We start from the raw sequence: 17,072 nt of genomic DNA, 5'->3' as shown, positions 1-17,072 counted from the left end.
ATTCAGAACTATTATTTTGGTTCTGAGAATGTGGGAAAGAAACAAGCAGGCCCTTGTACATCAGCTTGGCACCAAATGTGGGGCATGGCTCTCAGAGGCAGCAAGCAGTTCTGTCAGGCTGGACTGGGTGGGACAAGCAGGCAATGTCATATTGCTCCCAGGAATGATGAAGTTTAAGGTTTTAAGAAGAGTTAGCATTTTAAGAAGCTTTCCTGGTCAGAAAAGGCTTACAGATATACAATAAAAACAGATTCAGACAGATATAGAACTCTAAATGGGTCACATTGTTGGATAAATGTATGTAGGCTTGGGAGAGAGAAGAAAAGAGTATAGAGAGTTGGAAAAGAAGTAAATTGTTTTAAAAATATAAAACAACATCTTTAATGAGAAAGAGTACAGACAGTCATAGATTAAAAAGAGTAAGAAGAATAAGACACATAAAGATGGAATATACACAGAGAGTCTGGATTATGTATATTATTGTGTTTCCTTTGAATTTTTTGGTTGTAAAGGAGCTATCTACAAAGAAACATTTCAATGTATGGGCTTCTAAACTAAACCAACACATATATTTTAAAGGTATCTTGAATTCAAAATATGGTTCTAAGGATATGTTGTTTTGGAAAAGAGGTTCTTCTTTTGTTTTAGTGGAGGATGAGAACCTGTGGATTCATTCCAGGCTGATATGGTTTGATGTACCAAGACACCCTGAAAGGTCACTGTCAACACCCTCAAAAAATTACTTCACCCAACTGCTGACTGAGATAAACCTAGCACACAGGATACATCATAAAACACCTGATTAACAGCATCCCAAATCAGCAGGAAGTAATCTAAAAACTACACCCAATTTCCCAAATATTGTTTATAAATGTTTCTTTTGAATTTTAAAGGGCGATACACTATAGAGATTCACACTGGTATGGATCTTGATTTATAGATACAAACTTAAGGTCAGTTTTGTTATATGTGTATTTCTGCTTTTGGTTAAGGTACAGTGTTTGTGCAGTTCATTTGAAAAATGTAATACATAATTAAGAAATACAGGTTAATAGATAATCATATATAATAGTAAAACTTGTAGTTATGTTAGTTAGGCTTTCTAGATATATAGAGATATATTTCAGTTATACAGGTATTCTTCAAATCTTTCAGAGACCTTCACGATATGGCATCTAAAATGTTTTAAGAACTTAGGACTTTTCATGACAGTGAGACACATCTGTTCCTGGCAGCACCAAGAGGATGATGGACATTAAAAAGGCTCCTTATGGTGTTGTTTAGCCATTTGGGCAAAAACTGCTCTTGCCTAGACTGCTTAACTGGACATGCAGAACCTACAGAAAAATGACTGCTCAACATTCTTAAAGGTGAGATGATCCTTCAGGGTTTCTACTTCATGAACGAGTCTGCCAGACATTCTGCAGGACACAGAAGACAGTTACTGACAAACTGCCAATATAGTGGAACTGTCTTTGAAATTTCCTGCTTCTTGGAAAAGTCTGCCAGATACTATGGGCATGTACGCTAAAGATGGGGATGGATATTCCAACAATACAGAAGAACTTCAGGTGACTGTCTAGGCAGCAAGGTGTATCTGTCAATTCTAGAGTTTTGGAAGTTGCTTACAATTCACTTCCTATTTACTTAGGTAATATTATATCTTTCTGGAGTTTTTGATGGAATTTAAAAATTGATAGTCATAGTTTTTTTTAGTTAGGATAAAAGATAAAGTAGATATAAATATTATAACTGTAATTCTTCTTTGATACCTGTTTTGTTATATGTAATTTTACTATGTTAAAGTTAAAATCTTCTTTTTTACTTAAATAGAAAATGGAAAGGTGATGTGGGATTCCCCTCTGTATGCTGTTAATACCATTGTTAGAAACTGGCTTGGCCTGTTGATAGGGCAGCACATAGGTAGGTGGGAAAAACTAAGCTGAATGCGGGGAGAAAGGAGGCAGAGTAAGAGAGAAGCCATGTAGGCCTGGCTGTAACCAGACAAAACTATAGCTGGTAAGTCACAGCTACATGGTGATACACAGATTAATAGAAGTGGGTTAAATTAATATGTAAGGGTTAGCCAACATGAAGCTAAAGCTAATGAGATAGGCAGTGATTTAAATAATACAGTTTCTGTGTGATTGTTTTGGTTCTGAGCAGCTGGGAATGAAGCAAGCAGGCTCTATCAACACATTTTTAGTATTGGAAAATTTCATACATGATTATATTTTTACACCATTTTCTTTCTCATTCTTTCTACTTCAATTCCTCCAGTGCTCTCTCACTGCCTCTTAGTTTAACAATTTATTTAATTATTATTGTTATATGTGTGTGCACCTGTGTGTACATATATGTATATATGTATATAAACTTTGTATACGTATATGTATATATGTATATAAACTTTTGAATCTATTTAGTTTTGCTCCTTTGTATAGGTATATGTATCTAGGGATAACCGCTTAGGATTGGATGACCTAACATTGACTCATATTAGAGATAACTGATTCTTCCTTTGTCAGAAGTCATTTGTTGCCCACAACTCTTCATCTCTGAGTTCAGCCTTTTTGAGTTGTCTTCCATGTACATCGGGATATCAACTGTCATCCCACAGTTCTTGTTTAGGTGCCCATATTTTTAAGATGTAATGTTCACACCTCACTTTTACTTTACTTCTAACAATCACATGATATAGAATATAGAAAGTAATAGGGAAAGAGACAAAGCAGATTTTCTCTCTTTCTCTCTCTGTCTCTCTATCTCTATCTCTCTCCCTCTCTTTCACTCCCTCCCTTTCTCTCTCACCACACACACACACACACACACACACACACACACACACACACACACACACATCTGTCTTGTTATAGTATGGCTTATAGTAATAATGTAGAATTTAGGGCCACACAACCCAAATGTTTCTGTAATATTTATATCAACACCTACACGGTTTAAAACAACAGAAAAGTATTGTTTTGTAAACTTCAAATAGAAACATGCAAATTAATGGCCTTGGGCATTTATTTATTTTATGGTGGGGTAGACCAGCCCCTTTTTGCTTTTGTTATCTTGTGATTTTACACTCCAATTATGTTTATCTTAATGCTAAATTGTTACATTGTGTTTCCTCTGTCTATTATGTTTCTTCTAAGGACACTAGTCACTGGATTAATGTCTTATCCTAACCTGTATTACTTCATTTTAACATATATGTGGATCATATCTTCAATTATTTGAAGTCAAATTTCCAAATACAACTGGTCAGGATATGCCAATGTCTTTTGGGGGATGAGGGGGCAAAAAAAAGCACAGAGCTTCAGAGAAGAGGCCCTGGCAATTGGAGCCCAGGCACCTGCCTTATAACATTTAAGAGTTTCATCTTCAAAATCTTATATCCACTCATCTAGAGGAGTGTCAGGTTACAGTACTGTCCCATGAAATGAGAACTGAACCTGCTGTGATTCTGGCTTCTGTCAATGAGAAGTTCTTTATGACTTTAGACATTTTAGGTTAAAAATTAGAGGAGATTTTATTTTTGAAACTAATCAGCAACAGTAACTGGTAATTATTTTTGAAAAGGACATAGAGAGCATTTGAGGAATTGTTAGTAATTAGACATTGTGCTGTTTCAAATAAAATAAGGAAAGAATTACAAAGAGCAGTGTACTGATATTTGCTTTAGTAATTTAGAAAGGGAGATCTTAGAAGTATAATTAAGAGTTTCTATCTTCTGATTACTTCCAAAGATATTGTTTATGTACCCACAGTTCACATTAAGCCTGGTTTACTGAGCATAGGCGATCTGATACCCCAAAATAGCTCTTTTAACCTGCCATGCACTGGACAGTGAATGTGCTAGGCTGAGATGATGATGTGCCGAGGATAGGAGTATGCCATTTAGAGATGGCAATGCAAAACTGGTAATATGGTAAAGAATCTCCTGTCTCAGCAGGAGTGTTTAAACTATAATTTATATTATATTTAACATAAATTATAACCAAAGTTTATCATCTGTAGAATACAAAAAATAGAATAAGAATGATCTTGGTAAAACTACATGAGATTTTTATAAGAAACAATTTTTTATGCTATCTTACAAAGTAAAATATTTATTCCAGAATTGCCATGTCATGGGAGAGTGTATGGAGAAAAAGTTGCTTCTATCCTCGTCTCTTTCATATGAATTTCCTTCCTTACTCACCACCTCCTTATCAATTAATATAGGGCACATAGTGACCCACTGGAAATGAGGTCATGAGGTCATCCAAGGAGTTTAGTGATTAACAAGTAATTGCACTTTGGAGTTTCTATTTGGTAGATGCACGCTCAGTGAGGCAGAGTCCCTATTACCAAATGTCAGGAAGGTAGAGACATAGTTAATGATAAAATTACATACAGCCACTCCTCTGAATCTGTGTAGCTGTTGTTTATATATCTGCAGATATAATCAACGATAGATCAAAAGACAAATGGCTGTATTCATTTTAATAGGTACAGATATGTGCTTATTATTATCCCCATATACAATACTACAGCACCTATTTGCACAGTGATTACATTGAATTACCTATTATACGTATCTTTGATCTAATTTAAAGCATAGTGAAGGATATATATATATATATATATATATATATATACATATATATATGTTTTATAAAATATTGTACTATTTTATACAAAAGAGAATTCAGGGCTACAGATTTCAAGCTATGATTGGCTTCTACAACTGACTCCCATGGACAGCCAGTCATGACTGCATTTCTTAAGTATTTTAGGCAAAAAAGAGAACAAAACAAAATAAAAAAATCATCTATTATCACTACAGATTTTTTTCCTGAATCATTACCCAAGCTTTATATATTGTGGATTTTTTAAAGTACTTTGTCATTCATCATAATGCCAACCCACCCCACGTAATCTCCAATGGCTCACACATATCTTCCCTCCAAACTTCCATCCTCTCACATTCTGACACATCGCTTTATCCCAGCCGCCAACTCCAGAAGACATTCCCTGGGAACACGCAGGCCATTCCAGTCAAAGGCGCAGGTAGCCTGACTATAGATCTTCAAATCTTGCTCAGTTTCTCATTCCCAGCTCTGTAGCAGACCACCTCTGGCAGCCTTTCCTCACCCTCTCACCCCATTCCCAAGGGACTAAGTAGACCCTGGCAGAACATCCCGTTTTCCTCCCTCTGGTGGACCCCCTAAGCACCTCCAGACCATCCTCATTCCTACAGGTCAGCTCCCAATACATAGGAACACATTTTGCCTGGAATCCCCATTAACAGCAACTATTCGGATCCTAAAAGAATTTCTTACCAGGCAACATATATCCACCATACTCTCCTAGGAACTAGACAGGGCAGCAGAAGACAAGGAACCCAATACCAACTCAACAAACATTTACCAAATAACAGCACCTAGAATTTAAAAGTTTCCAAACCCAAGTGCCTACACGCCAGCATAAAAACATAATCAATAAAAAAGTCAGGATGAAGTATTTCTATTAGAGCTGAGCAACCTTATCATAACAGGTCTTGAATATTTCACCATAGGTAAAATCCAAGACATAGACTTCAAAATAGCCTTAATTAATATGACAGAGGTTCTTGAAATAAATCAATCCTTCAAGAAATCCTGGAAAACACAAATAGTGGAAGGAAATGAATGAAAGAGTTCACAGCTTGAAAATGGAAATAGAATCAGAACAAAAATAATAAAACAGGAAAATCTAAAATTAAAAAATTAGTAACTTGAACAGGAACCTCAGAGGCAAACTTTCCAATAGGAATACAAAAGACATAAGGTCAGAAGAGAGGAAATGAAATACCTCAGTCAAAGAAACAAGTAAATCTAAAATGTCCTTGGTACAAAACAGCCAGGAAATCTGGGACACTAAGAAAATCTAAGAATATATTAGGAATAGAGGAAGTAGAAGAAACAGAACAAAGGTACAGAAAATATTTTCAACAAAGTAATAGAAGAAAATTTCCATCAAGTCAAATATACCCCTGAACCAAATAGTAATTGCACATATGAGTTTACAGTACATAATTGCATAATAAAATAATAGTTATAATGACAATACATATTAATTTCTTTTGCCTAAACTTCTGGAGTGCTGTTATTTTTGGAATGCAGTATAGCAAAGTGAGTTCACAGTACTAAAGAATAGTAGAACTTTAAACAGGTGGAATGTTGGGATTGGGGATCAATAGATATGGGTAAAAGCAAGATATGTGAGAATTAGCTGAAACTAATGGGCCAGGTAGTGTTTAAATGAATACACTTTGTGTGTTGTTATTTCAGGGCATAAGCTAGCCAGGCGGCTGGGAGCCGGGCGGGATGAAAAGCAGGAACGCAGCCCACAGCAGCCCCTCACTACAATGGTGGACCTGGGTTCTATAGGAGAGTAGGCTGAGCAAGCTATGAGGAACAAACCAATAAGCCACACTGCCCTGAGGCTTCTGCATCAGCTCTTGATTTCAGATTCCTGCTTTATTTGAATTCCGGCCTGGGCTTTCCTAAAATGACTGTAATTCAGGATCTGTCACCAAATAAACACTTTCCTCCCTAAGTTGCTTTTGGTCTTGTTTTATCACAGAAAGAGAAACCCTAATGAAGACAGGCACAGGAAAATAACACATGCTCTACCGATGTTTCAGTGTTTTCCATATTTCATATTAAAAAAGGTTGCAATTTGGAAAGCTTGTTTCCATATCGAAAAATCAATAATTAAACTGTTTCTAATTATATCTACTACATATGTACAATAGTTTTTAAGAAATAAAATGTGTGACTCAAATATAACCTGGGTTTTGAAGAGTTGGTATTTTATTTATCTCTGTACTGTTTATATGTAAGAATGTCTTCCTGTCTTTCAAGAAACTTCAAAAGACTTCTGACAAGTTCACTAGAACTTCTCCCATGTTGGGCAGTCATCTGGCGAGTAGCATCACCACATGGGAGGACGAGACAGGAAGTGATACAGTCTTTCATGTGCTGCAGTTATTCTCAATCTCATTCTCTTCAAATCATCATGCCGGCTTTGAAATTTTTGACTTAAAAGGGAAAGTTTGTTCAAGCCACTGTCACCTTTTTGAATGAGGTAAAGTCTTTCTTTCTTGTCAGCATTTATTGAAAATCATTTTGAACACCAAACCATCTCTTTAAATTGTTCCCTTTTTAATAGACAATCATCTCAGATTTAGATCAGTGGGTTTATGGTAACTGTCACTTCGGCAGGTGTGTATGGGTCGAAAAACATGTATATTGCATGCTTGTCTATGAATATGTGTTGAAATACCATATGAATGTAGTACATATACTGTCTCTGTCTACACTTATGTGTTACAGTAAATATGTATGCATATACATATACCTGAATATATCTTATACATGTATAGAAACAAGGAATAAATATCTAAAACTGCAGTTCCTGTAAAAGGAGAAATCTATTTGGACTTCTATTTGCAGAGAGTGATGTGAATGATGGGAAGGGTTTAATCACAGTGCTTCTCCACTGCAGCTCACTGTGACCACCAGCAGAGTCAATCCTGAGGCCATGTTCACAGGGCTACCCTATTTCAGGAAAATGCATGCTTGGGATGTTCCTGCAGATTCAATTGGTTTGAGATCATAATCCAGATTTTAATAAATAGACTTCATGTAATAAAGCACTTATTTGATGCTGTTAGAGATAAAAACTGATACTGTTAATTTGGTTACTATAATGGAATAAAATGGTTCCTTCTAACCGCTTCATGTCTTTCCAAAACTAAAAATTCAGATCTAGGTGTACCAGAAGAAATATACATATGGTTTAAAAATAGCTGAACTTAGTCTAATACGGAAATTTTCACAATACTGAAAGTTTAAAAATGCGATGTTCAGTGTATTACTCTTATTACTGTAATTTGTGATACGTTTCTCTTTGCATGCTACAAAAGTCCATAACTCTCAGAAGAACAGAAAAACCTCAAAACTCTGCTTCATTCTATATTCAATTTCCTTTTGTTCTTCTTTCCATTTGCTTTTATATGTCCAGGTATAAAAATAATATATAAAACATGAGTGTTTTCGGGATTTCAGATTCATTATGTCAAAGAGATCAGAGTGTCTCTGGTGCTTTCAAATTTTCCTATATGTAATTAACAAGCAATCATAGACGAAAGATTGAAAAAATATTATTTTGAATGACTAAAACAGAAGATACAGAATGAAACAATAAATTAGATAAGTATTGCCCCCGCCTCATCCTCCCATCTTTGGGGCCGCAAAATCCCACAGCTCACCCTGTTTGGGCACTGGGGACCTGGAATTGAGTGCACCCAGGCCAGTGGGAGGTCCCCTCCTTCATTTGACTGCCTGGGGCAAGGTAGGCCTTTGAGAGCTGCTTGGCCTGCAAGGGGACCTGACAGTCTGCCAGAGGATCCATCATTCTTTGGGGTGAGTGAGGAGTGAGTGCCCAAACCACGGCAGCTGCCCGGAGAGGGACCACCGACATTCCACAACTTCCCCAGCCACCCGCACACTTCCTGCTCTTCCTGCAGGGGTTATTCTCCCCGGATACTGCCTCTCTCTACCTGTCCCTTCCCAGCTTGCACCCAGAATCCTTCCCCCCCCCTCCCCCTGCCTCATCCTCCCGTCTTTAGGGCCACAAAATCCCACAGCTCAGCCTGTTTGGGCACTGGGGACCTGGAATTGAGTGCACCCAGGCTGGTGGGAGGTCCCCTCCTTCATTAGACTGCCTGCAGCAAGGTAGGCCCTTTGTCAGTGAGCTGTTTGGCCTGCAAGGAGACCTGACAGTCTGCCAGAGGATCCATCATTCATTGGGGTGAGTGAATTTAATTCATTGGGGTGAATTGAACTTCTAAAAGAAGACCCAAAGGGGATTATTCAGAGGAACAAATGGGCAGGCGCCAATGCAAGAATTCCTCCAACAATTTGAAAAACAACATGAAAGCACCAGAACCCAGCGAACTTATAACAGGAGGACTTGAACACACTAATCAAGAAGAAGTAGAAAAAAATGACTTTATGAAAGTAATAGAGTCCCTTAAACAGGAGGTGAAAAACTCCCTTAAGGAAATGGACGAGAAGAATAACAAAAAGTTTGAAGAATTGAGTAAATCCGTAAACGATATCCTAGGAAACCAAGAAAAAACAATCAAACAGATAATGGAAACAGTGCAAGACTTGAAAACTGAAATGGAGGCAAGGAAGAAAACACAACCCGAGGGCCAACTGGATTTGGAAAATCTATGTAAACGAACAGAGACTACAGAAACAAGCATAACCAACAGAATACAAGAGATAGAAGAAAGAATCTCAGATTCTGAAGATACCATAGAGAAAATAAATGCACTGATCAAAGAAAACAGCAAATCCAACAAATCCTCATCACAAAACATTCAGGAAATCTGGGACACAATAAAAAGACCAAACCTAAGAATAATAGGCGTAGAAGAAGGAGAAGAAATACAGCTCAATGGTTCAGAAAATATATTTAATAAAATTATAGAAGAAAACTTCCCAAACCTAAAAAAAGATATTCCTATTAAGGTTCAAGAAGCTTACAGAACACCAAATAGACTGGAACAAAAAAAAAATCCCCTCGCCATATTATAATCAAAACACAAAACATACAGAATAAAGAAAGAATATTAAGAGCTGCAAAGGAAAAAGGTCAAGTAACATATAAAGGTAAACCTATCAGACTAACACCTGACTTCTCTATGGAAACCATGAAAGCCAGAAGGTCCTGGATAGATGTTTTGCAGAAACTAAGAGACAATGGATGCAAGCCCAGATTACTATACCCAGCCAAGCTTTCATTCACTATAAATGGAGAAAACAAAATATTCCAGGATAAAAACAAATTTAAACAATACATAGCCACAAATCCAGCCTTACAGAAAGTAATAGAAGGAAATTCACAAACAAAGGAGTCCAGCACTGCCCAAAATAACTCAGACATCTAGCGACCCTTCACCAGCACATTGCAAAGAAAGGAAACACACAATCTCTACTACCAAATAAAAAAGGACAACCGGAGTTAACATCCACTGGTCATTAATATCACTTAATATCAATGGACTCAATTCACCTATAAAAAGGCACAGGCTAAGAGACTGGATACGAAAACAGGATCCAACATCCTGCTGTTTACAAGAAACACACCTCAACCACAAAGACAGACATCTACTCAGAGTAAAGGGTTGGGAAAAGGTTTATCAAGCAAATGGACCTAAGAAACAAGCCGGTGTGGCCATACTAATTTCTAACAAAGTTGACTTCAAACTAAAATCAGAAGAGATGGAAAGGGACACTTTATACTCATTAAAGGAAAAATCTATCAGAATGAAGTCTCAATCCTGAATATCTATGCCCCTAATACAAAAGCACCCACTTATATAAAAGAAATATTACTAGAACTCAAGACAGCCATCAAACCAAACACACTGATAGTGGGAGACTTCAACACTCCTCTTTCACCAATGGACAGGTCAATTCGACAGAAACCTAACAGAGAATTAAGAGACTTAATAGAGGTAATGAACCAAATGGACTTAACAGACATCTATAGAACGTTCCACCCAAACAGGAAAGAATATACCTTCTTCTCTGCGGCTCAGGGAACCTTTTCGAAAATTGACCACATACTCGGTAACAAAGCAAACTTCCACAGTTACAAAAACATATTAGTAACCACCTGCATCTTATCGGATCACCATGGATTAAAATTAGAATTCAACAACAATGCTACCCCCAGAAAGCCTACAAACTCATGGAAACTGAACAGTCAACTACTGAACCACAGCTGGGTCAAGGAAGAAATAAAGAAAGAAATTAAAGTCTTTCTTGAATTTAATGAAAATAAAGACACAACATACTCAAACTTATGGGACACTATGAAAGCAGTGCTAAGAGGAAAATTCATAGCACTAAGTGTCCACTTAAAAAAAAAAACGGAGAAAGCACACATTGGAGACTTAACAGCACACCTGAAAGCTTTAGAAAAGAAAGAAGCAGACTCACCTAGGAGGAGCAGAAGACTGGAAATTATCAAACTGAGGGCAGAAATCAACAAAATAGAAACACAGAAAACAATCCAAAGAATCAATGAAACAAAAAGCTGGTTCTTGGAGAAAATCAACAAGATTGACAAACCCCTAGCCAAACTAATCAAAGGGCAGAGAGAGAACACACAAATTAATAAGATCAGAAATGAAAAAGGGGACATAACCACAGACACAGAGGAAATCCAAAGAATCATTAGATCTTACTACAACAGCCTGTATGCCACAAAATTGGGAAATGTAAAAGAAATGGACACTTTTTTAGATAAGTACCATGTACCAAAGTTAAACCAGGACCAGGTAAATGCTCTAAATAGTCCAGTTAGTCGCGAAGAATTGGAAACTGTTATCAGAAACCTCCCTACCAAAAAGAGCCCAGGACCTGATGGGTTCAATGCGGAATTCTACCAGAACTTCCAAGAAGACCTAATACCTATACTCCTTAAGGTATTTCATAATATAGAAACAGAACAGTCATTGCCAAATTCCTTTTATGAAGCTAAAATTACCCTGATACCTAAACCACACAAAGACTTAACCAAGAAAGAGAATTACAGGCCAATCTCACTCATTAACATTGATGCAAAAATTCTCAATAAAATACTGGCAAACCGAATCCAAGAACACATTAGAAAAATTATCCATTACGATCAAGTAGGCTTCATCCCAGAGATGCAGGGCTGGTTCAACATACGAAAATCTATCAATGTAATCCATCATATAAATAAACTGAAGGAAAAAAACCATATGGTCATCTCATTAGATGCTGAAAAAGCATTTGACAAAATTCAGCACCCTTTTATGATAAAGGTCTTAGAGAGATTAGGGATACAAGGGTAATTCCTAAATATAATAAAAGCTATTTACAGCAAGCCGACAGCTAACATCAAACTAAATGGAGAGAAACTCAAGGCTATCCCACTAAATTCAGGAACACGACAAGGCTGTCCACTCTCTCCCTATCTCTTCAATATAGTGCTTGAAGTTCTAGCAATAGCAATAAGACAACATAAGGGAATCAAGGGGATTCGAATTGGAAAGGAAGAAGTTAAACTTTCATTATTTGCAGATGATATGATAGTATACATAAGCGACCCCAAAAACTCCATCAAAGAACTCTTACAGCTGATAAACTCCTTCAGTAACATGGCAGGTTACAAGATCAACTCCAAAAAATCAGTCGCCCTCCTATATACAAAGGATAAGGAAGCAGAGAAAGAAATCAGAGAAGCCTCACCTTTCACGATAGCCACAAATAGCATAAAATATCTTGGGGTAACTCTAACCAAGGAAGTGAAAGACCTATTTGACAAGAACTTTAAGTCTTTGAAGAAAGAAATTGAAGAGGATACCAGAAAATGGAAGGATCTCCCTTGCTCTTGGATTGGGAGGATCAACATAGTAAAAATGGCAATACTACCAAAGGCAATCTATAGATTTAATGCAATCCCCTTAAAGATCCCATCAAAATTCTTCACATATCTTGAGAGGACAATAATCAACTTTATATGGAAGAACAAGAAACCCAGGATAGCCAAAACAATCTTATACAATAAAGGAACTTCTGGAGGCATTACCATCCCTGACTTCAAACTCTATTACAGAGCTACAGTATTGAAAACAGCTTGGTATTGGCATAAAAATAGAGAAGTCGACCAATGGAATCGAATAGAAGACCCAGATCTTAACCCACAAACCTATGAACACCTGATTTTTGATAAAGGAGCTAAAAGCACACAATGGAAGAAAGAAAGCATCTTCAACAAATGGTGCTGGCATAACTGGATGTCAACCTGTAGAAGAATGAAAGTAGATCCGTGTCTATCACCATGCACAAAACTCAAGTCCAAATGGATTAAAGACCTCAATATCAATCTGAACACACTGAACCTGTTAGAGGAGAAAGTGGGAAGTACTCTACAACATTTGGGCACAGGAGACCGCTTCCTACGTATAGCCCCAGCAGCACAGACATTAAGGGCAACATTGAATAAATGGGACCTCCTGAAGCTGAGCAGCTTCTGTAAAGCAAAGGACACTGTCACTAAGACAAAAAGGCAGCCTACTGACTGGGAAAAGATCTTCACCAACCCCACAACAGACAAAGGTCTGATCTCCAAAATATATAAGGAACTCAAGAGACTAGACTTTAAAATGCTAATGAACCCAATTAAAAAATGGGGCACTGAACTGAACAGAGACTTCTCAGCAGAAGAAGTTCGAATGGCCAAAAGACACTTAAGGGCATGCTCAACCTCCTTAGCAATCAGGGAAATGCAAATCAAAACAACGTTAAGATACCATCTTACACCTGTCAGAATGGCTAAAATCAAAAACAACAATGATAGCCTTTGCTGGAGAGGATGTGGAGTAAGGGGTACACTCATGCATTGCTGGTGGGAATGCAAACTTGTGCAACCGCTTTGGAAAGCAGTGTGGAGGTTTCTCAGGAAATTTGGGATCCACCTACCCCAGGACCCAGCAATCCCACTCTTGGGAATTTACCCAAGAGATGCCCAATCATATTACAAAAGCATCTGTTCAACTATGTTTATAGCAGCATTATTTGTAATAGCCAGAACCTGGAAACAACCTAGATGCCCTTCAGTGGAAGAATGGTTGAAGAAAGTGTGGAATATATACATGCTAGAATACTACTCAGCGGTAAAAAACAATGACATCTTGAATTTTGCATGCAAATGGAGGGAAATAGAAAACACCATCCTGAGTGAGGTAACCCAGGCCCAAAAAGATGAACATGGGATGTACTCACTCATAATTGGGTTCTAGCCATAAATAAAGGACATCGAGCCTATAATTCGTAAAAATCCTAGAGAAGCTATATAAGAAGGTGAACCCAAAGAAAAACATATATTTATCCTCCTGGATACTGGAAGTAGACAAGATTGCCGGACAAAAAATGGGAACATAGGGGTGGGGTGGTATGGGGGGCGGGGGGATGGGGCGAGAAAAGTGTGAAGTGGAGGATGGGAAGAGCTTGGGGGAATAGGATGGTTGGGATATAGGAAGGGTGGATATGGGAACAAGGAATTATATATCTTACTTAAGGGAGCCATTCTAGGGTTGGCAGAGGCTTGACTCTAGAGGGGTTCCCAGGTGTCCAGGAAGACGCCCTCAGCTAGCTCCTTGGGCAGCTGAGGAGAGGGTGCCAGAAATGTCCAGATCCTATTGCCATACTCATGAATATCTTGCATATCACCATAGAACCTTCACCTGGCATTGGATGGAGAAAATGACAGAGCCCCACATAGGAGCACCGGACTGAGCTCCCAAGGTCCCAATGAGGAGCAAAAGGAGGGAGATCATGAGCAAGGAAGTCAGGACCGTGAGGAGTGCGTTTACCCATTGAGACGGTGGGACAGATCTAACGGGAGACCACCAAGTCCAGTTGGAATGGAACTGATGGAACAGGGGACCAAACCGGGCTCTCTGAATGTGGCTGACGGTGGAGGAGGACTGAGAAACCAAGGACAACGGCAATGAATGTGAACTCTACAGCATGGACGGGCTCACTGTGAGCCTTAACCTTCACCTGGCGATGGATGGAGATAGAGACAGAGCCCCACATTGGAGCACCGGACTGAGCTCCCAAAGTTCTGATGAGGAGTGGATGGAGAGAGATCATGAGAAAGTCAGAACCATGAGGGACGCGTTTACCCACTGAGACGGCAGGACAGAACTAATGGGAGACCACCAAGTCCACTTGGAATGGGACTGATGGAACATGCGACCAAATCGGACTCTCTGAGGGTGGCTGATGGTGGAGGCTGACCGAGGAGCCAAGGACAATGGCGATGGGCTTGGTCTCTACGACATGGACGGGCTCTGTGTGAGCCTTGTCAGTTCGGTTGCTCACCTTCCTGGACCTGGGGGGAGTTGGGAGGACCTTGGTCTCAACATAGTGTAGAGAACCCTGATGACTGTTTGGCCTCAAGAGGGAGGGAGTGGGGGTGTGGGTGGAGGGGAGGGGAGGGAAGGGGGAGGAGGAGGGGAGGAGATGGCAATTTTTAATAAAAAATAAATAAACTGGAAAAAAAATTAGATAAGTATTTATAAGTTTGTATCAAAGATTCTATTTGAATGTCATAGGTCTTCTGTGTGGCATGGAAGCACACACACAAAACTGTAAAGACGTAAAGACAGAAGTTTCTTATCGGACAGAAAGCAAAAACAGTTACCTCTCAAGAGTCAATGGTGTATGAGCAAAGAAAATGATCCAGGGTGCAGAAAAGTGAAGATTAATTTAATATAACCATGCATGGGTTGTTATATAAGTAGATCTATTTCCTGATTTTATGTGGGACAGAGAATGTGTAAGCATGGAAGATCTCCTAATGCCAGATTTTGTGCTTGCTATAGATCTCTCCTTTTCTATAAAATATTTTTAGCAACAGAAGCAACCAAATTTCTCACAAGTTTCATTTTGTTAAAGTTGCTATCCTAAGATGTTTTAGACTATCCCTGTAATAAGATGGAGTTACCAATTTAATTTACCAACTACTTAATTCAATAGATGTAAATTCTGTTTGCCTCCTAAGATTGTTATTTTAAAATATCCTCTACTCATCATTTATTCTCAGAAACAAACAAACTTTTGTTTATTTTTATAAATACAATATATATGAATTATATTTGTTTAGTGTATTTATTAATGACCAGGGCATGTTTGTTTAAAATGGGAAACATGTAGAATTCTGCCTATGTAAACTGTTTCCTATGTATAACAACGAAGGAAAAGCATGGAGCAAAATATCAAACAGTACTGAAAATTAGAAAATTATATTTATATGTAAGAGCATTTATAAAATAATTTTCTTCTAACACAGAAAACTTCTAGACAGCATTTTCCCACATCTCAGAACACATCCCAGGTTATCCAGTCATCCCCAAACGCCATAGCGGGATCCATGGAATTGCCTGACATGCTCATTAAGCTTTTCAATAAGGTTTTATTGGATCTATGGAATCTAAATCTGCAGATGAGGTTTCCAGATATTGGCCAGGATGTGAAAACAGACAATATGCTACAAACACAGTTATCTCTCCTTTTTCAGTTAAAGGGCAACAATTCTGATGTGATTTTCAACAATTTAGCTCCATATAAAGCAGAACAGAAGTTCCTGTTTCCGTTATGGGTGGTGTACTTACTACAGTTTTCTGCTCTTCTGTTGTCTCGGATCACTATTCTCTGGTTAATGGTGCTGAAGAGTGTTGTCCAGTTAATGGTGTGATAATAACACAGGTTGCTGTTGTCAGTAATGTAGATGTTGCCCGCGCTGATCTCCTTCAGAGACTGGAATTGTAGGGAAGTGATGCCTTGTTGTTTGAGGATAAGCAATGAGAGTCCGCTTAAAAGAAGAGAGGGGGAAAGTAAAGTGAATAATTCATGACACTGTAAGATTCAGTAAAAGTACATAGCACCTCACAACAAAAATTAAAATAATGGAGCATCAACAGTGGATGAACAGGCAATTCTGTGCTAAGATATGTACTTAATCATTTAATTCCCTGACTGACAATCTCCACTTCCTCTAATTATGAACACTGACTACATATGTATATGTACATATATATATATATATATGTGTGTGTGTGTGTGTGTGTGTGTGTGTGTATGTATGTATGTATGTACTGCCTTCCTTGTCAGCCTAAATTTTGGGTTTCTCAACAATAAAGTTCTATATTAATACTAAATATTTAACAAATATATATAAATATAAACGTCTTTATGGTTAAGCACTATAATATATTGATGCTTCTATAACTATCTAAATATAGACATGCTTTCTTTATATATTTTGGAGATCAACCCTCTGTCCAATGTGGGATTGGTGAAGATCTTTTCTCATTCTATAGGCTGTCATTTTGTCTTGTTGACCATGTGCTTTGCTTTACAGAAAATTTTCAGATTCAGGGGGTTCCATTTATTAATTGTTTTTCTCAGTGTCTGCTACTGGGG

General features: G+C 38.0%; 1 protein-coding gene across 1 annotated transcript in view; it reads right to left on the bottom strand.

Annotated features, from left to right (window-relative positions):
• The window catches only part of Erbb4 (erb-b2 receptor tyrosine kinase 4), a 687,902-nt gene that overhangs the window by 285,717 nt on the left and 385,113 nt on the right, over nt 1-17,072 (bottom strand). The window contains exon 12 of the mRNA XM_042055633.1: nt 16,262-16,461. Coding sequence (XP_041911567.1) covers nt 16,262-16,461 — 200 coding nt within the window. The remainder of the gene's footprint in view (nt 1-16,261; nt 16,462-17,072) is intronic.

This window comes from Arvicola amphibius, chromosome 8, assembly GCF_903992535.2.
Source record: "Arvicola amphibius chromosome 8, mArvAmp1.2, whole genome shotgun sequence".
Taxonomy (NCBI): domain Eukaryota; kingdom Metazoa; phylum Chordata; class Mammalia; order Rodentia; family Cricetidae; genus Arvicola; species Arvicola amphibius.
Note: the sequence above shows the minus strand (reverse complement) of the source record. Positions and strands in the feature narration are given on the sequence as shown.